At 39.4% G+C, this 27,922-nt stretch overlaps 2 protein-coding genes across 3 annotated transcripts in view; one reads left to right on the top strand and one right to left on the bottom strand.

Moving 5' to 3' along the window:
* CHMP3 (charged multivesicular body protein 3) overlaps positions 1-1,061 on the top strand; it is a 47,962-nt gene extending 46,901 nt beyond the window's left edge. The window contains exon 6 of the mRNA XM_063078450.1: positions 523-1,061. Coding sequence (XP_062934520.1) covers positions 523-665 — 143 coding nt within the window. The 3' untranslated portion in view covers positions 666-1,061. The remainder of the gene's footprint in view (positions 1-522) is intronic.
* A 7,952-nt stretch (positions 1,062-9,013) lies between these two features.
* KDM3A (lysine demethylase 3A) overlaps positions 9,014-27,922 on the bottom strand; it is a 54,188-nt gene continuing 35,279 nt past the window's right edge. For both annotated transcript variants that reach the window (XM_063078619.1, XM_063078618.1), the window contains exons 17-26: positions 26,753-26,925; positions 26,115-26,351; positions 24,525-24,696; positions 23,619-23,706; positions 22,784-22,914; positions 12,254-12,373; positions 12,035-12,174; positions 10,675-10,851; positions 10,455-10,589; positions 9,014-9,698 (exon numbers count right to left, since the gene is read on the bottom strand). In XM_063078619.1, coding sequence (XP_062934689.1) covers positions 9,618-9,698; positions 10,455-10,589; positions 10,675-10,851; positions 12,035-12,174; positions 12,254-12,373; positions 22,784-22,914; positions 23,619-23,706; positions 24,525-24,696; positions 26,115-26,351; positions 26,753-26,925 — 1,454 coding nt within the window. In that variant the 3' untranslated portion in view covers positions 9,014-9,617. The remainder of the gene's footprint in view (positions 9,699-10,454; positions 10,590-10,674; positions 10,852-12,034; positions 12,175-12,253; positions 12,374-22,783; positions 22,915-23,618; positions 23,707-24,524; positions 24,697-26,114; positions 26,352-26,752; positions 26,926-27,922) is intronic.

The following is a 27,922-nucleotide window of genomic DNA, read 5'->3' as shown; positions in this document are numbered from 1 at the left end:
GTTACTGAAATACACACTTCTGTGTGAAAAACATTTTTATAGAAGCCTGGAAGGGGGGTAAATAAAAATAGTTATCTGAGTGATGGTTAATTAGTTTTTAAGCTTTATTTTTACTTCTGGATTTTCTAAGTGTATATTTAATAAAAATAATTGGTGGGATTTAATTTTTATTTGTTCGTTTAAGTTTCTGGGGAAAGAAGCACAGTTACTTCAAGAAAACATTTTGTGAAGATGTAGAAACAATTTAGTGTTACTTAGAAGATTTAAAATTAAGTTTTCAGCAGTGTTTAGGAATTTAGATTAGGAGCCTCAGAACCAAGATTCGTAAAAATCTTTATAATGACAACTGTGGTATCGTTACAAGTTGCTGTTGGCACCTCTGTCACAGTGAGCAAAGCCCCACCAGAACAGCTTGTTTCACCATCTTGTCAGAGTGATCCAGGAATGAAAGCCAGGGAAGACTGAGTGACCACTTCCTTAAGCTACTGTGTTGTTAAATCTGTTTGCTGTCTTGCTTTTCAGGGGCCTTGGGTAAAGCACCCAGTAAAGTAACCGACGCCCTTCCAGAGCCTGAACCTCCAGGAGCGATGGCCGCCTCAGAGGATGAGGAGGAGGAAGAGGCCCTAGAGGCCATGCAGTCCCGGCTGGCCACACTCCGCAGCTAGGGGCCACTCAGCTGGGCCCGCAGGCTCTCCTCACGGCCCTCCTGCTGGGTGTACGCACACTCCTCTGGAGAGCCACCATTTTATGTATCTCTTGCACTACTACAGCTCTGTCGTGAGGCACTGCATTTTAGAGAAGGTTCTCTGCTATTATCTCTTCACTCTCTGCAGAGGTTTTGGGATCTCAAAGGAATTGTTCTTATGAAGGTGGTGTAATTAAATGCATCGTTTTCAGGAGTAAAAACAGAAGTATCTTTTTGGGGGGAGGGCAAAGAAATCCATCTTCTCATGAAGCTCTTCTGATAATAGAGTTGACTGCCTGAATGTTAAGGACTCTACATTTTTTTGGTTGTAAAACACTATATAAATGGATTTTAATAAATTTCTGCTTTAACATTTGGTTCTATTGTAGATTGTCATGTGCAATGAACTTCTGAGGTGTTGCGGTCCAGGATTGTTTCATATGTTGACCTTGAAAGAGAGAGGTACTACAGCCACCCTTATGGGACTCGGAAGCTCAGCAGAAGTAGCTTCTGCTCTGAGGATGCTGCTCCACAGCCTGCACTGCATTGTATCATCTATTTAACCAAAACAATGCTTGGGAATTGTGTGCCTTGTCCTGTTGGCTGGATAGCAGTATTATGTCCTGGGGAGTGTACAAGGGGGTGTTTGCAGCTTTTGTCCCCTCTTTCCCATTGCAAGTTGTAGTCAGAACAGATTGCCGTAGGATTACATCTCTTTCACCCCTCATTGCCTGTACCTGCTTTGAGCTTGTTGTCTTGTGCATGGGACATGGGCCTACGCATCAGTGCTTTCTCAACGCCAGGAGCTGACCGGTGATCTCCTGCAAGGTGTGGTCATGCATCATAAAGAACTCTCACACATTTGGGGTATTCTTAGGATACATTTATAAATAACTCAGCAGTAGTACTTTGTATGTGTGTAATAGTTTACAAAGCTCTTTGACATGATCTCATTCAGTCTTTACAAATAAGGAACAGCTCAGCTTGACACGTGGCAGAGCTGGGGTTCAAACCCAGATTGCTCTGGTTCAAGTCCTTTGTTCATGAAACTAGCCAGGTAGGGAAAAAAAAAAAAAAAAAAAAAGACTCTCAACATACCAAAGAGCAATCTTGAATCCAGAGGGCCCTCCTATTACTCTTGATTTTGTCTTTAGGATGTGGGTGTTTTCTTTTTAAATAATCTTGTTTTTTAGAGCAGTTTTAGGGTTCACAGCAGAAGTACAGTTTCCATATACCCTCTGTCTCCCCACATGTGCACAGCCTCCACTGCTATTGATGTTCCTCACCAGAGTGGGACATTTGTTACAACTGACCAACCTACATTAACACATCGTTGTCACCCCAAGTCCATAGTTTACATCAGGGTTCAGTCTTGGTAGTATACATTCTGAGTTTGGACAAATGTGTAATGATGTTTTCATCATTTATAGTTTCATACAGAATAGTTTCACTACCCTAAAAATCCTCTGTGCTCCACCTATTCACCCCTTCCTCTCTCGAACCCCTGGCAACCACTGGTCTTTTTCGTGTCTCTCTAGTTTTGCCTTTTCTAGAATGTTCTGTAGTTGGAATCACACAGTATGTAGCCTTTTCAGATTGACTTCCCTTAGCAATATGCATTTAAGTTTTCTTCATGTCTTTTCACGGCTTGATATTCTTTTCAGTGTTGAATAATCTTCCATTGCCGCTATGTAGTTTATTTACCTACTGAAAGACATGTTGGTTACTTCCAAGTTTCAGCAATTATGAATAAGTCTGCTGTAAACATCCCTGTGCAGGTTTTCATGTGGACGTAGGCATTTAATTCATTTGGGTAAATACCAAGGAGTTCAATTGCTGGATTATATGGTAAGCATGTCTGGTTTTGTGAGAGAACTGTTTTTCCAAAGTGGCTGAACCATTTTACATTCCCACCAGCAAATGAACAAGAGCTCTGTTGCTTCACATCCTTGCCAGCATTTGGTGGTGTCAGGGATCTGAATTCTGGCTATTCTAATAAGTATGTAGTGGTACCTCATTGTTGTGTTAACCTGTGACTCCCTAAAGACATGTTGAATATCTTTTCATATGCTTATTTGTTGTCTGTACTCGTCCATCTTCTTTGGTGAGGTGTCTGTTCAGGTCTTTCACCCATTTTTTAATTAGGTTTTTTCTGATTATTGAATCTTAAGTGTTCTTTGTGTATTTTTTATCACAGTCTTTTGTTAGAGGTGTCTTTTGTAAATAGTTTACCCCAGTCTGTGGTTTGTCTTCTCATTCTCAACCTCTTTTGCAGAGCATGTTTTTCTTTTAATAAAATCCAACTAAGAATCAATTATATTGAAAATCAATTTTTAAAAGGCATTACCAACCTAAAGGTCGTCTAGATTTTCTCCTATATTATATCCCCAGAGTTACAGTTTTGCGTTTTACCTTTAGGTCTGTGGTCCATTTTGAGTTAATTTTTATGAAGAATGTTAAGGTCTGTCTAGATTTTTTAAATGTGGATGTTTGGTTGTCTATCACCGTCTGTTGAAAAAGACTGTCCTTTCTCCATTGGATTGCATTTGCTCCTTTGTCAAAGATGAGTTGACTATGTATGTGTGGATCTATTTCTGGGCTCCCTGTTCTGTTCCAGTGATTGATTTGTTGACATTGCATTGAATTCACAGAAATTGCAAAGACCTGACACTGACAATGAGAGGCTATTGTTTTATGATCACATCAATCCAGCTAGTTTATTCACAGAATGATATTGGAATTACAAGATACTCATAATCCCTGAGCATTTTTGTTCTTAAATGGATAATCAGACTTTATCCAGGTGGATGGCTGGACAGCCAGAATAGATAATGACAACCTCTCTTCCAGCCATTCAAGTAAAATGATCTGAACAGGGTTAGTTTGTTTTAATTTTTGAAGAGGTGATTTTTTTTTCCTTTCCTGTCTTCAGGCTAAGGAAAGAGCATTGTTGGCTCATTATCATGTTCTGAATTCTTTTTTCCCTCATAGGCTCTGTTGGGCATCATTGATGACAGAGTCAGTCAGATACTGTCTTAGCCCTGGAAGGGTCCACAGAGGGCAAATAATGGCTGTACGACCTGCAATAAAAGTTTTCCACCTTCACTGGGTCCCCCAACTAGGATGCAGCAATAGGAACACTAGCTCCTACCTTCCCCTCCCCACACAGGTTCTACTTGGTGCACTAATAAACCATTCATTCCAAGGGCACTCAAACTGTCCTTCTGCACCACCATCCTGTTTTGTTTTGTTTTTTTTAAACATAGCTTTACTCTTTAAAAATCACTTTCTAGGGCCGAGCCCGTGGCGCACTTGGTAGAGTGCTGCGCTGGCAGCGCGGCGACGCTCCCGCCGTGGGTTCGGATCCTATATAGGACTGACCGGTGCACTCACTGGCTGAGTGCCGGTCACTAAAAGATGACAAAAAAAAAAAAAAAAAAAAAAAAAAATCACTTTCTAGCTTGAGGTGGTCACCCAGCAGTTCACTCTGGCAGGTTGTAAACTGACCTGACCTTCCCTGCCCCTCCTGACTCTCCCTGTCTCTTCTATCAAAGATACCTTCCTGAGCACTTAGTTGTACAGCTCACATGACTGAGGCACCCTGTTTTGTATATTTCCAGGTGCTTGTCTTGGAAGCCCTGGAAAGAAGGGGTTATGACTCATATTTGTTCCTAAATAGTACTAGCCACGCCTGCTCTGTGGCTCACCCCAACCCTATAACTGTGGTTATGGGAACAACTGTAAAAAATCAGTTTTCAGAGTTTTCAAGAATGAAAACATTTTTCTTGTCCTACCCTAGTGACAGTTACTCTTCAAATGCTCAACTTACAGTAGATAAACTTGGGAGATATTTGGTTGAAATAAAACATAAAACAGGTTTCTTTTTAACTTTTCAGAGCCTTTCATATACTTTTTCCAAATGTAATTGACCAAGACAGTTTTCTTTTAAGACATCAGAATTAACATCCCCCAGCCGCCGAACCATTTCAGAAATGTAGTTCTAGGCCATAGACCTGATATTGACAATATTAATAAAGATATAGAAATTATAAAATGTAACCACATAAACATTCTGGAGCTGAAATGTAAAATAATTGAAATGAAAAATACACTAGAGAGGTTCAATAGCAGATTTGAGTGGGCAGAAGGAAGAATCTGCAAATTTGAAAATAGAACAATTGGAAAAATCCAGTCTGAGAAGAAAGAAAAAAGAATGAAGAAAAGCTAACAAAGCCTAAGGGACTTGTGGAAGACCATCAAGCTCATTATGGCAGTTCCAGAAGAAGCAAGAGGGACAGAAATAAAGTTAATAAGTAATGGCTGAAGACCTCCTAAATCTGAAAGACATGAATCCAACATCCAAGCAGCTCACTGAATTTCAAACAAACTCAAAAGGATCCACTGTTGGAAGAAAAAGACTAAGATAATCTTTAAAGCAGCAAGAGACATGGCTTGTCATGTACAAGTGATTCTTAATAAAAACACAATTTTTCATCAGAATCCATCGAGGCAGAAAGGCAATAGGATAACATATTTAAGGTGCTCAAAGAAGAAAACTTGATGAGGAATTCTATATCCAGCAAAACCATCCCTCAAGAATAAAGGAGAAATTAAGATATTTCTTGAAAAACAAAGGTAAGGGAGTTCATTACTAGAAAACCTGCCCTACAATAAATGCTAAAGTGAGTCCTAAAGGCTGAAATGAAATGACACGCAGTAATTTAAAAGCCATACAAACTAAAGAACACAGTAAGGGTAATTACATAGGTAAATATAATAGCCAGTATTGTATTTTTGGTTTATAACTCATCTTTTTTTTCCTATATGATTTAAAGGCAAATTGTCTCATATTAATATAGCCATAACTTTGCTCTGTATTAGTTTGCATGGTATGACTTTTTCTACACTTTTATTTTTAACCCATGGTCACACTATCTCTTTTATTTAATCCAGTCAGACGATCTGTATCTTGTAATTGGAATATTTAGAAAAGTCCTGTGTTTTTTGTTCCTACTTTTGTGCTTCTTTAATTAATTATTTTCAAAATGTCATTTCCTCGTTCAACTCCAAAGGCTTTTCCTACTTGGGTGTTATTTTTTTATTGTAGTAAAATATACATAAAATAAAATTTACCATTTAAACCATTTTCAGTGTACAATTTAGTGGTATTAAGTACATTCACAGTGCTCTGCAACCATCATGACTATCCATTTCTGGAACTTTTTCACATACAATACAGAAACTCTGTACTCATGAAATAACAACTTTCCAGTCCTCCTGCCTCCCAGCCCCTGGTAACCATCATTCTACTTTTTGTCTCTATAAATTTGACTAGGAATCTAAGTGGAATAATACAATATTTGTTCTTTTATGTCTGGCTCCTTTCATTTAGTATGTTTTCAAGATTCACCTACGTTATAGCATGTGTCAGAATTTCCTTCCTTTTTAAGGGTGAATGATACTCCATTGTATGTACATACCACACATTCATTTGTCAATGGACACGTGCCCCAAAGAAATCAGTAGTTTATAAATGGGTAACTTGCTTTTTAAGAAGGGACAAGACGATGTTGAAGACAAAGCCTGCAGTGGCAGATCATCTGCAAGGAAAAAATTAATCTTGTTCATGCTTTAACTGAAGAGGACTGATGATTATCAGCAGAAACAATAGCCAACAGCATATACTTTTCAAATGGTTCAGCTTACACAATTCTAACTGAAAAAATAAAGTTGAGCAAACTTACTGCTGGATGGGTGCCAAAACTGTTGTGCTCATATCAGCTGCAGACAAGAGTAGAGCTTTCAATGGAAATTTTAAACAAATGGGATCAAGATCCTAAAGCATTTCTTCGAAGAATTGTAACATAAGATGAAACATGGCTTTACCAGTACAATTTTGAAGACAAAACACATTCAAATCCATGGCTACCAAGAGGTGGAAGTGGTCCAGTCAAATCAAAAGTGGGCTAATCAAGAGCAAAGGTTATAGGAACAGTTTTTGGCATGCTCAAGGCATTTTGTTTGTGGACTTTCTGGGGGGGCCAAAGAACAGTAACATCTGCTTTAATTATGAGAGTGTTTAGAGAAAGCCAAAGTCTTAGCAAAAAAACACCCAGAAAAGCTTCACCAGAGTCCTCCACAACAATGCTCCTGCTCACTCCTCTCGTCACTCAAGGGAAATTTTGAGAGTTTTGATTGGACACCATTAGATATCCACCTTACAGTGCTGATTTGGCTCCTTCTGACTTCCTTTTGTTTCCCGATATAAAATTATCTTTCAAGGGCACCATTTTTCTTTAGTTAATAATGCAAAAAAAGATTGCATTGACATGGTTAAATTCTTAGGTCCCTCGGTTCCTCAGGGATGGATTAAATGGCTGGTGTCATCACTTATAAAACTTGGTGGAGCTTATGTTGAGAAATAAAGTTTTATTATCTTTTAATTCTATTTTCCACAAATGTTTTAATGTCCCCTCATACATCTAGGAGTTGAAATTGCTTGAACATATAGTAACTCTATTTTTAACTTTTTGGGGGAAATTCTCTAAACTTCTAGAAATACTTAGTATTATACCACGTTTGCTTAAATTTTTATATATCATTTTTTCTTGCATGATGTGGAGTTTTCTTTCCTAAGGATGTCCTTAGAAGTTCCTTCAGCAAGGTTTGAAAATAAACTCTGGTTTCTGTCTGAAAATATAAAGAAAAGGAAAAATAATTTTGCTAGACCTAGACTTCTGTTTTCAGGAATGTTGTCCAGCACATTAAGAATGGCTGTACTTTCTTGATTTCCACTGTTGCTGTTGGGAAGTCACCTGTCAGTCTGTCACTTCTTTGAAGATCATGGTTTCCCACCTGCCCGCCCCCCGCAGCTGCTTTTGAGAACCTATTTGTTTCTAGTATTCTTTTTGGCAGCTGGCTGGTATGGAGATCTGAACCCTTGACCTTGGTGTTAGCAGCACCATGCTCCCCAAAGTGAGCCACCAGCCAGCCCTGTTTCTAGTATTCTTTAAGCTTATTACTACATACCACACAGCTGTGGATTTTAAAACTTATTCTTCATGGTCTGGGCTTCCTCAATCTGATCAAGTATCATAAGCACTGGAAAATTCTGTCATCTCTGAGTATCAACCTCCTTCACACCCAAATTCTTACAGTCACTGATGAAACCTTTATTTTTCTGGGTCTTCCTCATAAGTTAACATCTCTTTATAGTTTCCTATAATTCAATCCTATATTCCATGTATTTTTTCTAATCATCCAGTTCATAGAACTTTTTCCTGATGTTTTTCTCATATACTGAATTTCTAATTTTAACGATGTTTCATTTCCATAAGTTCTATGGAAATCTGTCTGGTCCTTTCTGGCAATCCCTTAGACATATCTGCTATACTCTCATTTCTTTAAACATATTAAACATTTCAGAATAAGTATCGAATCATTCCAGAATCTGCAAACTTTGCAGGTCAAATATGACAATTATATGAAGATTCTTGCTGACTCTTGCTTATAGCGGCTTTTTGTTTTTATGTTTGTTGTTACAATGAATTTGATTATGAATAACAGTCCTTAGAACTATCTATAGAACTCTTTTGAAGCCTGGCTTGAAGGTGGCTTCAGTGTAAATTCTAGACCCAAACATGAATAAAGTTGCTTCTAAAAAATTCACAGGGAAAACTTTTCCCACTGAAATAGGCAGCCATTTCTACTTATTCCTTTCAGGAAATGTTAATGTTTTTGAAAACTCATCCAATTAAAGATTTTGGCTTTAAGGAGATCTTCGACTTCCTACTCAGCCCACAGGTTAAAACCCAGGCTCTAAGGCCTTTGTCTGTACTACTTGATTTCAATTGAATTCCTTGACTACAGCTTTAACAGCCTAAGAGAATTAGTTGGCTATAAAAAGGCAGCTGCTTTTTGAATTTTCTTCCTTCACAGAGATGAATACCTTAGGTACTACTGCTGTTCTAAAATTTCTAATAACTTCATTTTCCTTTGTAAACACTCATATTATGAAGGGCCAGAAGGGAGATAAAGAATTTTGATCTCTTACCTTTTAAGAATCATTTAACTAGTCACTATTTGGTTTTTTGGTTAATTCCCATGTCTAAACTTAATGAATAGGTGGTGTTTCTTTGCAAATGTGTGACTGGGTTTCCACCTGGCTGGGGAGAATTTCCATGTTAGCACTGTAATAATCATTAAGAAATCACTATAGCATCTTATTTGCTTTTAAGAAGAGTTCCTGGAGCAATCTCTTACACCAGCATTTTATAAAAGGTGTGCTGAATCCACAATCAGAGGACAATGCCAATAAACTAGACCAAATTATTATATGAATATTTTAATGCAAAATGCTTAACACTCAAAATTAGCAAAGCTTCATTTAAATTAAAATTCCATTTAACTAAAGATGGTTAACCCCAAGAATTGTACAGTAGTTGATTTCTGCTATATAATGCCAGTCCTATGCAATACAGTAAGAACTGCATCATCAGCTGTCACTTCCTCCACTGCTCTTCTGGACCCTAAGGGGTGGGGGAGCAAGTACTGAGACAGAGACAAAATACCACCCAAATAAACTGTGCAGTGATTCCTAATAGTTATAAACCCATTTGACTAAGCTGTCCAAACAAACAGCTAGGGAATAACTGCACATATCGTTCCAGAGCTGATAAGAGGTTTTGTTTTTATAGCCTGGTAAAAGTTCTGTACTAGGTGAGAAGTCACAGTTTAAGGATGCACGTTTTGTAAATAGTTACTACATATACACATTTAGTGTCTGTAAACACTAGAAATATACATTAAAGTACGCTTCCAAGTCAGATACAGTTTAAAAAAGAGGATGAGGTAACATGAATCTCAAAGTCCACAGGAATCTTGCCTGAAGAGTTTGAACAGCTGCCAGTAATTCACTGCCAATGTGCAGGGATTAAGGTTTGCCAAAACTGGATTCACTGGCTTTCAGCATAGCAACTGCATCTTTCACTGCATGGTAGATAACATTCTTCACCTAAGAGAATGGGAGAAAATATGGTCATTTTACGATTAAATCTAAAATCTCTCACTAAGAATACCTCTCTCTCTCTCTACCAATATTATTACCTTCTCTCAGAATCTAAAGCTAAATATTCAATATAAAATACCAATACTGGAAAGGCCCCTAGGATCCTTCAGACCAGTATTTCATACACATTTTAAACCCATGCCTCTTTTGAAGAACTGAAAAGCTCATTTCTCCCCTTGTATACAGGCTTTGATGCCCCATGGCCCTACCCCTGGTGAGTGCAGGGAGAGGCAAAGTCCAATGTATATGTCTGGTATTTTTCAGAGTTTACATATTTCCCTAATTCTCATGTTACATAATTCACTATGGAGAGCCTTTTCAAAATACTACCTCCCCAGACCCCTTTCGATTCTAGATCCCAGAGACTCAGTTCTGCTGTACCTAAGGTTGATGAGAACACTGCAGAACTAAAGGTCGAGACCCTTGACTGGTAGCTGAGCCAGGATCAGAAGTCAGATCTATTTTCAGTACTAAAGCCTTTCTCTTTGGGCACAGCCTCTTACAGAGTCTAAACAGTATCAAAGGTGAGATTTCCTCTAAGTTTGTTCCTCCTCCACTTAAGTAGATAGTGCAACTAGATCAAAAGCCATCAACTCACTGTACAGAGTGTGACATGGCCACATTCACTGACTCTCTTTACAAGATCAATAAGGGGCAATGAAGCCAGAACCAGAGAATATCAGGAATCAATACTATTTTTACCTGTAATTTGTCTTCATGATTGGTGTGAGTCTGTGACAGATAACGGAATTCCTGAGTAAGCCAGAAGCAGTGTTTAACATGCTCTGGAGAAACAAAATCTTCAGCCACTTTGATACAGCTATATAAGTTATGAACCTGGAAAAAAACAAGCCACATCAGTAACAAACTCAAAAGTTCATAGTTTAAAAGGAATAATAAAAAAAATAATAATGGTTCTTGCCTGATGTGGAGCTCCTGCTGGGATAAATACCACATCTCCAAGAAACTGTACAATAGCCCAGCCCTGAACTCCATACTCTTGATGAAGACGCTTTCTTAGTGATCGGTCTAAATACCAGCTCTGATCATGAATAGGATCATGGTCTGCTGGGTTTTCTTGACCTTGCTCTTCTGATACCTAGAATACATTCAAAATATTATGCAACTGAGCAACATGCTAAGGCCTACTGAGGGCATTTTTCCCCCTGAACAATGTTGGCAGTCAGTAAATGCCAGGACTTCTTCAACTTAAGTGTCCCCATTGGCAGAAAAAGACAAGCAGTACAAAAACATTAATTGAATGAACTGACAGAAGAATGACAAAGAAAATGCAGCTTCCCTGCTGTCATTTCCTACAAACCATGACTGGCAGTCTGCATTATTTTTGAAAATACTGTATTTGGACAATACTTTAGTCTAGACTTTGAAATATAAATAGGCTCAAGTTCCTTAGAAATAAACTTGTTCTGCAGTTATTAAAAACGTGTATTCACTTAACAATCTGAGTTATGAAACAGTCCCAAAGATAGCTACAGATTAAACTTGTTTATTCTAGATGCAGAATCTGGCAAAACACAGACAAGTGGGTTTTCAGAAAGAGTCAAATGATCCTTAGACAGAAACACTTTGATTCAAATAACTTTCATTAATGACCTACTTGGTGCCAGGCAAAGGGCTAGGAGTGTTCATATCCACACCTCATGAACGACCAAAGAATATCAGCCAAAGATACCTGGATTGCAACCAGCAGCCTCAGTGCCCAACAAATTTAAAACTGAATACACCCCATCTTTCCAGTTGTCTAGAACTTCTACACAGAGCTCTTGCTGAACAATCTGCCAACTACAGTGGAAACCTAGAATCTTCCACTCATCCCTTGATAATGACCACAAGTAGAGCCTCTCACTGAAGATGGATAAAACCAACAGGGACCTCAGAAACACTCAGAACATGGCCACTCAAGGCCAAGGATTGATACATGAACTTTTGAAGCATTCAGATTTTCAAGGCAATAAAAGCAAATAGATGCTAGGAGATGGCCAGATGAACTAACCTGAAGGCAGAGAAGAAAAATCTCCAAATGTGCTTATAGTATAAAACACAGACATAAGGTAAAAGACAAAGCCTCCTCTTTTTAAAAGTATGACCCTAATCATTTAGAATCCTTGTTCTTTAGCAACCACTGTCAGTCTCTCCAATCTGACATGTACAGATCTCGTTGTGACAATTCCCCTAGCAAGCCAGTCAGTTCATGACATGTAATTTACAATACTGCTATTCTCTGTGTCTCTCCTCACATGCCACAGATTTAAGGAGCACACCTTTTTAAGGAATTCCCTTATCTTCTCTGTGTCCTTAGCAGCATAAATGTGCCAGAGAGCACCTGGCTTCTCTTTTCCTTCAATAAATCGCTTTATTGTGAGATCATCAGAATCTCCATCTTGGATGGTTTTAAGGACTTCTAGGGAGAGAGAAAGCAAACATCAGCCCACAGGCCATACGTCACAGAGTAAGCCCTACTTCTGTGCTTAGCAGCCTACCTTCTTCTTGCTCACACTGTCCTTTGGGAATTCCCACATAGACCATGACATTAGCTGCATCTGATACATCTAAGTGAAGATTTGTTGTTCCATATTTCCGATCTTCTGGAGTGATTAATCCTGTTAAAAAAAAAAAGAAAAAAGAAAGTTCCTTATATTTACTGAAAACAACAAAGCCTGCCACAGTCTTTTCCACTCCCTGGGAGACACGTGATCACAAAATTTAAAGGCTTCCTCTCCAATCATGAAAAGTAAGATAACAATATTTAATATTAAATTCTTTTATCCTATCAACTCCGAAAGAAAATAATCCCATCAAATATTTAATTATAAAAATAAAAAATAACTCTTAATTCTAAGATTTCTGTTTCTGGTAATAGGCAAAGTAGTTCCCTGACAGACCCTCCTGCTGAGAACTAAAAATTCTGGATAAAATTATTGAAAAAAAATTTTTTTTTAATGAATCAAAGTGTGGGCAAGAAAAGAACACTTGGAAGCTAAAAATAGCAGGAAACTGAAGTGGTAAAGTGGACTCCTGAAGCTAAGATTTGCCTAAAGGACATTGGTTTAACCAGGTACACTCAAGTGTTGGTTGCCACATCCTAGGTGGCTAAGGGGCAAGGGACAAATAAATCCCAAGGTCCACTCAAGATGGGGAGTCTAATGGAAAGTCCCCACTCACATACACATAAAACTGGGAACGCAAATGGCCACACTCAGTGTAAGAGGAAACACCACCCAATGTGTTCCTTGGTTCTCTCAACTATAAAACGGGTGAGCCCGAGCGAGAGGTCCTCTTTGATCTTCATAGTCTGGGCTCTAATTCCTTACCCACAGGATGAGGCTCACTTTGCTCAGCAACCACCCTGAAGCTCACCAAGCCCTGTAGTCACCTTGGATGGCCCATCCTGACTCTAGGACTTTGCTTCTTGAACTGGGCAGCAGAAGGAAGCATGGTGTGTAGTTGGTAAGCAGAGGCCGTTTTCTAACCTGCCAGCCTCTGAAAAGGCCTCATACTGTCTGGAAGAGGACTTTATCTCTGGCCTGACTGGGCTGCAGTTTAAGTGGGGCTATGCCTACGAGTGGGTGCCTCACCATTCCAACCTGAACAAGGGCCTTAGAACCCTGTTGTATTTTCCTCTTTTCCAACTTGCTGAAGGAATAGCCCTATGAGTAGGTAAAGCATTTGGTGTTAGGGTAAAATCATAAGATACATGAGATGTGCTTTAAAATGGTGAAAGAAAAATATAACGGGCAGAGCTAAGGAAACAACTATGGCAAAACGAGGATAGCTGTTTTAACTGGGGGAGAGTATATGGGAGTCACTGTACTAGACTCTCGAGTTTTCAGTGTGTTTGGAAAATATTTACATAGTAAAAAGTGAAAAAGTAAAATTTAAGGAAAAAGGCAATTAACATAGAAATAAAATGAATGAAATAAACTTAGTTATATAAGATAGAATGGATGACTATCAAAAAGTCTGATTCTATATAAAGCTCAAAAGCAGGTTAAAAACAAAGAAATTGTACATGAGTACAAATATACATGATAACATTATAAATATAAGGGAATGATCAAAACCAACTTCAGGATGGTGATTAAGACTAAGGGCAAGAGGAAGGGGGTGGAACTAAGAGGAAGAGTGAGGGAAGGGCAACAGGTCTCAAAGCCTTGTCAGGGCTGACTGCTTGCGGGTTTGGTCAGTGCCACAATGAGTAAAATGAAGACTTGTGCAAAACGAGGATGGAAACATCTACCCAGCCACTGGCCCAAAGTCCATGTGATCCCAGCCACACTGCTATTGCACACTGGTAAAACTAGACTCTGAACTGAGGGAGCCTGAACTTACATGGAACCGAGATTACAAAAACATAATGGTCACAGGGAAAGAATTCCCAGGAAACAGAAAATCCTGAACAAGACACCACAGACATTTACGAAAAGAAACACATGCTGAAATAGTAAGGGCCGCTGGGTGTTAGGGCACTGGGGTAGAGGAAAGACAGAGAGATTAGTTCTACCTCAGAAATCAGGAGATCCACGTTCTATTCTCAGACCTGCCACTAATGCCCCTTGAGATTCTGAGCAGGTAGGTCAATGTCTCTTCTTCTATTGTCCTGAAGTCCCGGTCCCCACTCATAAAACTGGGGGTATTCCTGGAGTTGGAGAGAGGCCGGACGCTCTGATCTCTTCCAAGAGCCTTTTCACTCTACTTTGTCTGACTGAGGAGTCACAGTTCAATTACCCAAACCTTTGAGAAATGACTGCTTTTATATAACAAAGGTGAATACATTTTCAATATTTTCTTTTTTTTTTTTTTCTTTTTCTTTTTTTTAATTTTATTTTGTCAATATACATTGTGGCTGATTATTGCTCCCCATCACCAAAACCTCCCTCCCTTCTCCCTCCCCCCCTCCCCTCCAACAATGTCCTTTCTGTTTGCTTGTCGTATCAACTTCAAATAATTGTAGTTGTTATATCTTCTTCCCCCCCCCGTTTGTGTGTGTGTGTGTGTGTGTGTGTGTGTGTGAATTTATATATTAATTTTTAGCTCCCACCAATAAGTGAGAACATGTGGTATTTCTCTTTCTGTGCCTGACTTGTTTCACTTAATATAATTCTCTCAAGGTCCATCCATGTTGTTGCAAATGGCAGTATTTCATTCGTTTTTATAGCTGAGTAGTATTCCATTGTGTACATGTACCACATTTTCCGTATCCACTCATCCAATGATGGGCATTTGGGCTGGTTCCAACTCTTCGCTATTGTAAAGAGTGCTGCGATAAACATGGGAAACAGGTATACCTTCGACTTGATGATTTCCATTCCTCTGGGTATATTCCCAACAGTGGGATAGCTGGGTCGTATGGTAGATCTATCTGCAATTGTTTGAGGAACCTCCATACCATTTTCCATAGAGGCTGCACCATTTTGCAGTCCCACCAACAATGTATGAGAGTTCCTTTTTCTCCGCAGCCTCGCCAGCATTTATCGTTCATAGTCTTTTGGATTTTAGCCATCCTAACTGGGGTTAGATGGTATCTCAATGTGGTTTTGATTTGCATTTCCCGGATGCTGAGTGATGTTGAGCATTTTTTCATATGTCTGTTAGCCATTTGTATATCTTCCTTAGAGAAATGCCTACTTAGCTCTTTTGCCCATTTTTTAATTGGGTTGCTTGTTTTCTTCTTGTACAGTTGTTTGAATTCCTTATATATTCTGGATATTAATCCTTTGTCAGATATATATTTTGCAAATATTTTCTCCCACTCTGTTGGTTGTCTTTTAACTCTTTTAATTGTTTCTTTTGCTGTGCAGAAGCTTTTTAGTTTGATATAATCCCATTTGTTTATTTTTCCTTTGGTTGCCCATGCTTTTGGGGTCGTATTCATGAAGTCTGTGCCCAGTCCTATTTCCTGAAGTGTTTCTCCTATGTTTTCTTTAAGAAGTTTAATTGTTTCAGGGTGTATATTTAAATCCTTAATCCATTTTGAGTTGATTTTAGTATACGGTGAGAGGTATGGATCTAGTTTCATTCTCCTGCATATGGATATCCAGTTATCCCAGCACCATTTGCTGAAGAGGCAGTCCCTTCGCCACTGAATAGGCTTGGTGCCTTTGTCAAAGATCAGCTGACAGTAAGTGTGTGGGTTGATTTCTGGATTCTCTATTCTATTTCATTGGTCAGTGTGTCTGTTTTTATGCCAGTACCATACTGTTTTGGTTATTATAGCTTTGTAGTATAGCTTAAAGTCAGGTAGTGTTATGCCTCCAGCTTTATTTTTTTTGCTCAGCATTGCTTTGGCTATTCGTGGTCTTTTATTGTTCCATATAAATGTCTGGATAGTTTTTTCCATTTCTGAGAAAAATGTCTTTGGAATTTTGATGGGGATTGCATTGAATTTGTATATCACTTTGGGTAGTATGGACATTTTCACTATGTTGATTCTTCCAATCCAAGAGCATGGGATATCTTTCCATCTTCTTGTATCCTCTCTAATTTCTCTCAGCAGTGGTTTGTAGTTCTCATTATAGAGATTTTTCACCTCCTTGGTTAACTCAATTCCTAAGTATTTTATTTTTTTGGTGGCTATTGTAAATGGGCAGGCTTTCTTGATTTCTCTTTCTGCATGTTCACTATTAGAGAAAAGAAATGCTACTGATTTTTGTGTGTTGATTTTGTATCCTGCTACTGTGCTGAAATCATTTATCAATTCCAGCAGTTTTTTTGTAGAGGTTTTAGGCTGTTCGATATATAGGATCATGTCATCTGCAAACAGGGACAGTTTGACTTCATCTTTTCCAATCTGGATGCCCTTTATTTCCTTCTCTTCTCTGATTGCTCTGGCTAGTACTTCCAACACTATGTTGAATAGGAGTGGTGAGAGTGGGCATCCTTGTCTAGTTCCTGTTCTTAAAGGAAAAGCTTTCAGCTTTTCCCCATTCAGGATGATATTGGCTGTGGGTTTGGCATATATGGCTTTAATTATGTTGAGATACTTTCCCTCTATACCTAACTTATAGAGGGTCTTTGTCATGAATGAGTGCTGAACTTTATCAAATGCTTTTTCAGCATCTATAGAGATGATCATATGGTCCTTGTGTTTGAGTTTATTAATATGGTGTATCACATTTATTGATTTGCGTATGTTGAACCAACCTTGCATCCCTGGGATGAATCCCACTTGATTGTGATGAATAATTTTACGTATGTGTTGCTGTATTCTGTTTGCTAGTAATTTAGTGAGGATTTTTGCATCTATATGCATCAAGGATATCGGCCTGTAGTTTTCTTTTTTGGTTATATCTTTACCTGGTTTTGGTATCAGGATGATGTTTGCTTCATAGAATGAGTTTGGGAGATTTGCATCCGTTTCAATCTTTTGGAATAGTTTGTAAAGAATCGGTGTCAATTCCTGTTTGAATGTTTGGTAAAATTCTGCTGTGAATCCATCTGGTCCTGGGCTTTTCTTTGTTGGGAGCCTTCTGATAACAGCTTCAATCTCCTTTATTGTTATTGGTCTGTTCAAATTTTCTACGTCTTCACGGTTCAGTTTTGGGAGCTTGTGTGTGTCCAGAAATTTATCCATTTCCGCCAGATTTTCAAATTTGTTGGCATATAGTTGTTTATAGTAGTCTCAAATGATTCCTTGTATTTCAGATGAATCAGTTGTAATATCGCCTTTTTCATTTCTAATTTTTGTTATTTGAGTCTTCTCTCTTCTCTTTTTAGTTAGCCATGCTAATGGTTTGTCAATTTTATTTATCTTTTCAAAAAACCAACTTTTTGATTCGTTGATCTTTTGAATTGTTTTTTGGTTTTCAATTTCATTAACTTCTGCTCTGATCTTAATGATTTCTTTCCGTCTGCTAACTTTAGGTTTGGATTGTTCTTGTTTTTCTAGTTCTTTAAGGTGAAGTGTTAGGTTGTTCACTTGCCATCTTTCTATTCTTCTGAAGTGAGCGTTTAATGCAATAAATTTTCCCCTCAATACTGCTTTTGCAGTATCCCACAGGTTTTGGTATGATGTATCATTGTTTTCATTAGATTCAATAAATTTTTTGATTTCCTGCTTGATTTCTTCTTGGACCCATACGTCATTAAGTAGAATGCTGTTTAATTTCCATGTGTTTGTATAGTTTCCAGAGTTTCGTTTGTTATTAATTTCTAGTTTTAATCCATTGTGGTCTGAGAAGATACATGGGATAATTCCAATTTTTTTGAATTTATTGAGACTTGATTTGTGACCTAATATGTGATCTATCCTGGAGAATGATCCATGTGCTGTTGAGAAGAATGAATATTCTGAGGTTGTTGGGTGGAATGTTCTGTAGATATCTGCCAATTCCAATTGGTCTAGAGTATTGTTTAGATCTTGTGTTTCTCTACTGATTCTTTGCCTAGATGATCTGTCTAATATTGACAGTGGGGTGTTTCAGGTCCCCTGCTATTATGGTATTAGTGTCTATTTCCTTCTTTAGGTCTAATAGAGTTTGTTTTATAAATCTGGCTGCTCCAACATTGGGTGCATACATATTTATGATTGTTATGTCTTCTTGATGGATCAGTCCTTTTATCATTAAGTAGTGTCCCTCATTGTCTCTTTTTATGGTTTTTAGTTTAAAGTCTATTTTGTCAGATATAAGAATAGCTACTCCAGCTCGTTTTTCTTTTCTGTTTGCTTGGTAAATCTTTTTCCATCCTTTCACTCTTAGTCTATGTGAATCTTTATGGGTGAGGTGGGTCTCTTGTAGGCAGCATATAGTTGGGTCCTGCTTTTTGATCCAGTCGGCCAGTCTGTGTCTTTTAATTGGGGAATTTAAGCCTTTTACATTAAGAGTTGTTATTGAAAGGTGTTGATTTATTCCTAGCATTTTATTGGTTGTTTGGTTGTCTTAGGTGTCTTTTGTTCCTTGCTTTCTGATTTACTGTTTGTTTTCTGTGTTTGTTGGTTCCTTAGGTTGTAGATAGTGTTTTTGTTAGCTTGTTTTCTCTTCATGAATGCCATTTTTATTATACTAGCGGGTTTAGATTTTTCTTGGCTTTTTATGGCAGTGGTAGTTATTTTTCACGAACCAAACCCAGTACTCCCTTGAGGATTTCTTGTAAGGGTGGTCTTGTGGTAGTGAACTCCCGCAGTTTTTGTTTGTCTGAGAAATATACTATTTGCCCCTCATTTCGGAAGGATAGCCATGCAGGGTAGAGTATTCTTGGCTGGCAATCTTTGTCTTTTAGTATTTTGAAAATATCATCCCATTCCTTTCTAGCTTTTAGGATTTGTGATGAAAGGTCTGATGTTAACCTGATTGGGGCTCCCTTATAGGTGATTTGACGCTTCTCTCTTGCAGCTTTTAAGATTCTCTCTTTATCTCTGAGTTTTGCCAATTTGACTATGACATGTCTTGGAGAAGGTCTTTTTGGGTTGAATACATTTGGAGATCGTTGAGCTTCCTGGATCTGAAGATCTGTGATTTTTCCTATACCTGGGAAGTTTTCTGCCACTATTTTGTTGAATATGTTTTCAATGCAATCTCCATTTTCCTCCCCTTCTGGAATACCCATGACTCGGATATTTGATCGCTTATGGTTGTCTGATATCTCTCTCAGATTTTCTTCAATGTCCTTGATTCTTTTTTCTTTCTTTTTGTCTGCTTGTGTTATTTCAAACAGCCCATCTTCAAGTTCAGAGGTTCTCTCTTCAACTTCGACAAGCCTGCTGGTTAAACTCTCCGTTGTTTTTTTTATTTCGTTGAATAACTTCTTCAGTTCAGCAAGTTCTGCTACATCTTTTTTCAGGACATTGATTTCCTTGTACATTTCCTCTTTCAGATCCTGTATACTTTTCCTCATTTCATCATGATATCTAGCTGAGTTTTCTTGTATCTCATTCAGTTTCCTCAGAATTATCACTCGAAATTCCTTGTCAGTCATTTCAAGGGCTTCTAGTTCTATAGGATCTAGAGTTTGAGATTTATTAACTTTTGGTGGTGTACTTTCTTGATTTTTTGTATTTCTGGTATCTTTTTTTTGGTGTTTATTCATTGTGGCCGGGGGTTTCACAGTTCACCGGTTTGAGACTAATGACTAACTAGGATGTTGCTGTGGTTGCCAATTTCGTATGGCTCCCTCCGTGACTGCTCAGTTGGCCTCTAGTGCCTTGTGTGTGTGGTTGTCTCGGGTCTTGGGCTTCTCCGGGGAGCCACCTTTCTGGTCAGCTTGGACTCTGTTGGGCTGGTGGATCACGTACCACAGGGTGTGTGATCTCTGTTGAGCTTTCACTTCCTGTGCAGGACTTCTCCCTGTTCCGTGTGCTCTGGCCCAGGCTGTTATATCGTGCAGTGGCGACCCCACCGGGTGTGTGGTTTCTGTCGAGTCTCCCCCGCCCTGGCCGCACGTCTCCCCACTCTGTGCGCACTGTGCTGGGCTGGGGTGTGTCTTCTGCACCCCTTGTCTATCAGCTGGGCCTTCAAGACCCGCTCGGCACCGCCTCGCCCAGGAAGTCTACCAGGTTTCTGCTGGGCACAGACGACTGGTCTCTCTGGGTGCCTTTGTAGCACTATGTAGATCTTTCTCGGGTCTTGTTCACCTTTGTATCCCCCCAGTATAAACCGAGTCTAGCGCCCACCTGCAGCCTGGTCTCCGGCAGGTTCAAGCGGACCTGGGAACTCTCCTACCACACTATTCCCAACCAGACATTCGTTAGGCTTTTTTCCAAACTGGTGGCCGCAGAGATGGTATCTGCCTCCCAGTAACAGGGAGTTTACCTGGGGCCGGAGTCCAGGGTATGGTGGAGTGACAGTCGGCCCGCCCGTACTTCCTTGCCGTCCCGACACTGGCCCGGGACACCCCCTCCACCAGCCCCGCCAGAGAACCGCGGAGGGAGTGGGAGCGGAGGCCCCCGCGCCAGGCCAAGCAAGTGGGAGGGCTCAGTGATGGCCGAGCAGGGCGGAGCTGCCCGCACCTGGGAAAATGGAGGCAGCACCAGGCGGTGAGTGGCCTGGTGGTGCAGGCGGGAGCCACGTGGGCATCCACCCCCCGAACAGAGCTGTGCCAGGGATCACTCACAGTGCTGTGCCAGGTCGGGTGCTCGCTCTTTGTCTCTGGTTTGCCGCCTTTCCCAGTTCTCGGCCGCTGCCGCCTCGGGCTGTTCAGTCGCGGCGCGGCTCGGGTGCTCCCAGGAATCTTCTTTAATGCCGGCCTGAAACCTCGAATCCTGAATAGGGCAGCTGGCCGCCTTCAGCACGGCCCCAGCCTCTGGGATCCTGGCTGCATCCACAGCAGCCCTGGCGCCGTGTTCCCTGTTTCGAGACTCGCTTTTGCAGCTAAGGAACAGTTCTTTTCCTGCTCCACACTTCAAAGCTGTTGTCTGTAAATGAGGCAGCCTTTCCTGCCGGGGGCAAAGTGGCGGTCACCCCCCACGACCGGTCAGCAGCAGCAGTCCTCCCTTAAGAGATGGCGAGAGGAAGGTCCACAAGATTCTCAGCTGCCTGAGGCCCAGTGGCCACCTTTTCCACCTCAGCTACTCCGCGCCAGCCGCCGCCATCTTGAAAAGCCCATTTTCAATATTTTCAACCTCTAAAATGCTTACTTCTGGATGGGAACAATTTTGTCCAAGGAGAAGCTTTTCTACAGTAACACTGCCATCTATCTATTAGTGAAGAGGGCAAAGACCTGCTGCCAAGCTATCTAAACCAAGCAGGCAATTTGTTTTGAAAATTTCTCAGATATCCACTTCTACCCTATAAAGCTTCATGATTTCTATAAAGCATATGTAATCACTATGCAACAGTACACCATTTACTTTAGTGGAAAAATGCTTTCATATACCTAAGTTTATTGTAACCCCCCACTGTAAACAGAGTGTGCCCGAGATCCTGACCATCTGGCTGCTCTGATCAGGCTCTGAAGGGCTCGAAGGAAGGGCACCTGGCTAGGGAACATGCTGCAGACCCACAGCATATGGACAGCTCACTGAGACCCGAGAAGCAAAGGAATAGGCAAGAGGACTTCTGCTTGCCAAGTCCTCTCGCCCACACACCACTTCTCAACCTACCCTGACAGAACTATCATGGACAGGACAACTATTCAAAGCTTCCAAACAGAAACACTCCCCTCTCAGAATGTTCCCCAACTACACTCCTGGTGGTTCTGTAGGCTGACTCAACCACAACAGAAGAACATGGCAAAGACACCAACAGACTCTCCTTTTTGAGAAAGTTTATCACCCTTAGGTGTAAGAAACCAAAGTTGAAAGATGACATGGAAGTAATTATGAAAGGAAGGAATAAAATCAAAGAAGTAATTGCCAAGAGGGCAGGAAAAATGGGGGCCAAATAGTATAAAAGAGTAATGAAATTCACTGAAGGATTCAAGCAACTGGAGCTTCATTTAACAATAAAGTGATAAACAATTCCTTCAAACTGACCAACTTTAATCCAGCCCTAATTAAAGACCCAAAGTAAAACTAGTAGAGGTCATAGTAATAATAATGAAAGAAGACTCTGGTAAATGTAGAAACCAATCTTTATCCTCTTTGTTGGACAGTTTACTGAGTCATGTCCAAACAATAAAAACCCAATTCAATGCTAACTTAAGTAACTAACTTCTACCCATCAACACAGAACTTTGCATTTAAGCATAGCAGATATTAAAACAGGAGGAATGCTAGCAGACTAATAATGTCCATCAACATTGAAATGATTAATAAAATTATATTCATTCAATGATATACCATAGAACCATTAAAAATGATCATACTAAAGACTACTAAGCAACATGTAAAGATTTTACAAAACAAAATTAAGTATAGAAAGGACAAAAATACAAAAATATGCCCTACAGCTGCAATTAAGAAAAGGAAATACACATACACGTGGCCAAGGATTGAAAGGAAACATGCAAAAATGAAGGCTGTTGCCATGTTAAGTATGAGGACTATTATTGCTTTCCATTCCCAAAAATCAATTTTCCAAACATTTTGACTTGTGTTATTTGTTATAATTTTTTAAAGTTAGCCATTTCCCCCTTACCATAAGCATTATACATCTTGGGACCCAGATCCGGCCGAACAAAATAGTTTGGCAGCCTAGAGGCCAAGTTCAGTTTGCCATCTCGCCTTGTGTACTCGGGTAGTGGAATGTTGGCCATCAGATCATCAAACCTAGGACAAGAGAACTAGGAATTTGTAAAATAAGCTTGCCTTTCTAATTCATTATTGTGTGATTTATTTTGTTCCTTCTATACCAAAAGGAACAAGCAAATATACCTGTGATGGTGAAGACAGAGACAGCTGTCACTAATAACATTTAAAATCAGAATTATAGCAGTTATGAACAAATACATCTTTCTCTCCTCTACCATATAATGTCTCAAAATGATTTGGAATATTTCAGACAAAAGAGCTGAGCAATAAATTCCTGATCAGAAGTGACACTTGGATATTATTCATTAGATGTAAGGATCCTTTCCAAGGTTTCCAGCTCAAATCAGGAAAAGGGATGTACCAAGTCAGATATCTTATCGGACTCAATGATGTAACTATCTAACATGAACCCTGACACATCTGCTTGCACGGCTGCCTCTTAATCAGCCTAGTAAGTCTAAGTCAGCCTCTTCTCCAGCAGAACACTACCATGGAAGATGTGTGGAGCTTTGATCAGTCAGCCAGAACTCAAAGTCAAAAACTTCATCTGATTTTAAAAAAATACACATTTCCAAAGACTATAGACTAGAAATGAAAAATAGTACCAGTAAAACTATGGAACATTCATATTTCCCTGAAAACTGCTTTCTCATTACCTCAAAAAAGAACTCATCCTATCAGGTCAAGGACAGAATCATCTCTCCCGACCTTCATAGTCATACCTGGAAGGCATCATATCTCTAAAATCTTCTCCTGGTGGCCAGTCCTTAAGTTTCAATACCATTGGCTCTTTTTCATTTTTCAAACGATCTGTTTAAGGTAACCACAATAAATGAATTGTTGCTATTCATAATTCAAAAACAAACCAAAATAGACAACAAATCAGTATTTTTATGCCTCAACAACACAAAATACTTTTATCTCTGAAAAATTTTTATAACCTGATATATTTAGTATACAAATATTTTCTTTAATACCCCTATCCTGCTAATTGACAACCATTTTATTTCTACAGCACTAAGAAATCCATTTGTGCCCAGGAGACAGCAATATGCAGCAAAATAAAGATCACCAACAGATGAATTTATAGTAGGGTCCTACTGGTTCTTTGAGATTCAGCCACTCGCTTCTGCCCATTACATGCATATGGTGTTTCAACAGTTGTGCCTCTCAGATCCAGTCTGCCCCCCTTCTATACAATGTTCTAGAGGAGGTGAGCAGCTCCTCAACTAACCAAGAGCAATGCGCTTTAACAATCAAAGGCCACAGATGTTTAGTAAACCCAGTTTTCTGAGGCCATTACAAAATAGAAGTGACTTGTTTTCCTCAAAGACTGAGCCTGTTTGATGTTCTGTCCAAGGACAAGTAGAACCAACCACTGCCGCCCCCCCATCCTCTGGATGGCACGCATAGGGTTTACTCAGAACTATGTTCTTATAATCGTCAGAACTATTACCACTTGCAGGTGCCTCAGTTCAAAAGCACAAACCTTGCAACAACAAATGAGAGGAGGAGACAGACTCCGAAACCCTGAAGAATGCTGCTGCTGCCACTGACCAGCCTCAGACTCCTATTCCATGCCCCTGCTTTCACATCCTAAACCCCCTTAAAAGATTTTTAATACATACTTGGAACATCTTCAAATCCATCCCAGAAGTCTCCTACTGTGGCTCCTGTGATGATTTCATTGGTCCTACAATTAACTAGGTCAACTTCCTGTTCACCAAACTCTTTCCTAAAGGATTCAGGTTTCCAAAGTTCAGCATTCAATTTATGATGCACTCCCGACACCATCACTGGCTAGAAGAAAAGAAACACTTTAGTCTCAAGTCCCTCAGCTCTGTCCCCGCATCTGTGGGCAGTCCGTCTTGAACAGCTGCTGGTTTGTTTCTGTGTAGCTGGTCCTCAGTCTCAGACGGTGAGGTGACAGCTGACTTTCACCATTCATCTACTACACATCCCTTGCTCTTGAACTAGGTTAATAAGCTTCCAGGAAAAAGGATCACCCTTCTCATTACTCAGGGAATATTAATTCCTGTGCCAAGGGCCAGGAAGGGGATGTGAAGGAGACAAGGAATGGCAGAAGAGTCCAGTCCAAAGAGGGTGATACTTCTGACCTCTAGCCTGTTGTTGCCAGGTGGGACTATGGACCTGAGGTTGCCAAGTCTTTTGGTTGTCTGAGACAAGCCATTAAATCCTAATCTTTATGTGAAATAGCCTGACTTTAAAGTATTGGCAAGATGTTTAATTTTTTTTTTTATGTAAAACAATTTACATATGATATTATATTATCCAATCAAAACTTGCTGTTGACTGTATTTGGCCTGTCATTTTGCATCATCTGTACATATGATAAAAATGAACAAATCCTATTAGTACACAGGGCTACAAAACATTTTTAGTTTTTAAATACTCTCATTTTTCTATTTGGCAATTCCCCCAAATTCTTGTCAAAGAGCAACATGTTCCTTTAGAGAGGACCCCAATTGACCAAAAAGTGAAGCCAAAGATCTAGAAAACAGAACCCAAACAAGAAAGCATGGGAGTAGGTCTACAAAGTCATGTATCTCCTAAACTTATCACCCAGCACTTAAGAGCCAACAAGGCTGCCCTTTAAAGCAGGCGCCTTGGGAGACCACACACCAAATTCCAAGATCATACCATATGGCTCTGGCCCACTTAGAACTGCCTTCAGCTGAAGATTTAATTCATAGAAGAGGGATGCATGACTTTTTGCCATATTTTTTATAATCCCCTGAACTCCATCAGCCTCTTAGCTACACTCCCACTTCTCCTATTTAGGTTTAGCACACAAGAATCACTAAACCTGGACACTCTCATAAAAAATCCAATGATGACTGGCTGAAAGCAATCAAAATCTGACTAGAAAAGACAGCTCATCAATGCCCGCTATAAAAAATAAGACTGAGGCTGGCTGGTTAGCTCAGTTGGTTAAAGCGCGGTGTTTTAACACCAAGGTCAAGGGTTTGGATCCCCGTACCAGCCAGCTGCCAAAAAATAATAAATAAATAAACAAAAACATGAGACAGCTATACCCTAACCTAATGATATTCACTCTAAACAATTAAGTATAAAAATAGGTAACAGAACTGCCATCTATCATGAGTGGGAAGCTTGGGTGGGGTTGTCAGAAGTCTGCCAAAGTAACAGAGAAGAGGGATCTGAATTGGGTTGGGGGAACAGAGGCCCCATATTACCTGCCCTTGTTTCCAGCACTCCCTAAACACATTCCAGTTGCTCTTGTTGTTGGGATCTTGCAAGCACAGCAAGCGATTATCACACAGCCAATAGTGAGGAGTGTCAAAGCCCAGAATACTGGGCTTGATCGTCAGTCCTTGAGGCCTCTTAGGTAAATCAGAGGAAGTCTTATTTTGCACCAAAGAGGCAAAGATGTCATCAAGGATTTTTGGTGTATTCTTGAGTCCATTTTCTGTCTGGAGTTGAGAAAGAACACAAGTATTAAATATGCCGTTCTCTACTATAAAAAAAAAAAAAAAAAAACCTACTCCTATAATGGTAGGATGAGTATACCCATACATTACATATCCAGAAGAGTCCAAGCCAGAATCTCCAAAGCAAAAAGACAAGTCCCCTATTCCCACTTACATCACAATTTATAGAAATGGGTACAGGAAAAACCATAAAAGGAGTAAGTGGCCCAGCCCAGTGCTATATCCGAGTCATCTGCCAATGACTCAGCCTTCTGTACTCACAAAGGTAAGCATGTGATTCACATCCTCCTTTCTACTTTTAATTTTAATTTCTCTAGTCTCCTTGTGTTCTGTCTCTACTGAGCTTTACAAGGTGGAGTACAAATAATAAAACAAGCACATACCTTTCCTGTAGAGGAATTCAAAAGATTTCGGAGGAAACCAGAACTGTTGTTGCTTACGGGTGTCAAAATTGTGCTATTAAAGGTGTGGAGGACTGTGCTGGATTTGCTCAAAGGGGGGAGGGGTGGAAGGCATTTGATTTCATTCTTTAAAACTGGCATCGTTGGTTGTTTATCTAAAATAAAACCAAAAACATCCAGATAAAAAGCCATTCTGAAAGTCAAATCTCTTATTAGTATTCTATTAATAGAACTGCTTTAAAACTTGGTTTTCATTTATTGGAACCAAAAAACTTAAGGGGATACATACTAAAGATATTATTAGGAACCCCAACTGTTGTTAAAACAATAAATGTCTGATATCCAAGTGATACTATGATAAATTATACTTTTTAAACTTCCTTTTCCTATTTCTTTGTTTATACACAAAATAAAATTGATCTTTGTAAACTGACCTTGTATCTAGGAATCTTGACAGATATGTTTAAAAACTTAAGATTCTTTTGGATTTTTCACATGTATTGCCTCCAAATATTGACAAACATCTCTTCCTTACATCTTTTCTTTCCTTTCTTTCTTTTTTGTCTTACTGCACTGGCCAAGATTCTAGTACAATGCTTAATAAAATAGTGATAACAGATATCCTATTCTCATTACTGAACACAAAGAAAAAGTGTTAAAAAACACTAAACCAATTTTTTTAAAAAATTCAATCATTTATAATGTTTGTTGTCATTCTGTTAAAACTCTTGACTAAGGGCATTCCTTTCTATTCTTAAGGGTTTTTTAAAAATCAAATATGTACTGAATTTTACTAAATGTTTTTCTGCATCTTGTCACATGATTTTTCTCCTAAAGTTCTGAAGTTTTGAATGTTAAACTACATGTACATTTCGGGAAAATTCCTGCTTGGTCATGCTATATAATACCTTTATTTATGGTGTCAAATTTAACTACTAAAATTTTGTTTGGGATCCTTCCATGAAAGAAATTGATCTGCAACTTTTCTCTCTTATAACATAGCCAGAAAGCGGAATTGCCTAAATTCTAATTTAAGTCTACCGGATTCCAAAGCCCGTGTTCTTTATACTAACATCAAGCATCCTGAGACCCAGCACAGACAACAAAAATAAAACTGAAGTCAGCACATTCCAATTTAGACAAAACAGGAAC

This window comes from Cynocephalus volans, chromosome 14 (genome assembly GCF_027409185.1).
Source record: "Cynocephalus volans isolate mCynVol1 chromosome 14, mCynVol1.pri, whole genome shotgun sequence".
NCBI classification, from domain to species: domain Eukaryota; kingdom Metazoa; phylum Chordata; class Mammalia; order Dermoptera; family Cynocephalidae; genus Cynocephalus; species Cynocephalus volans.
Note: the sequence above shows the minus strand (reverse complement) of the source record. Positions and strands in the feature narration are given on the sequence as shown.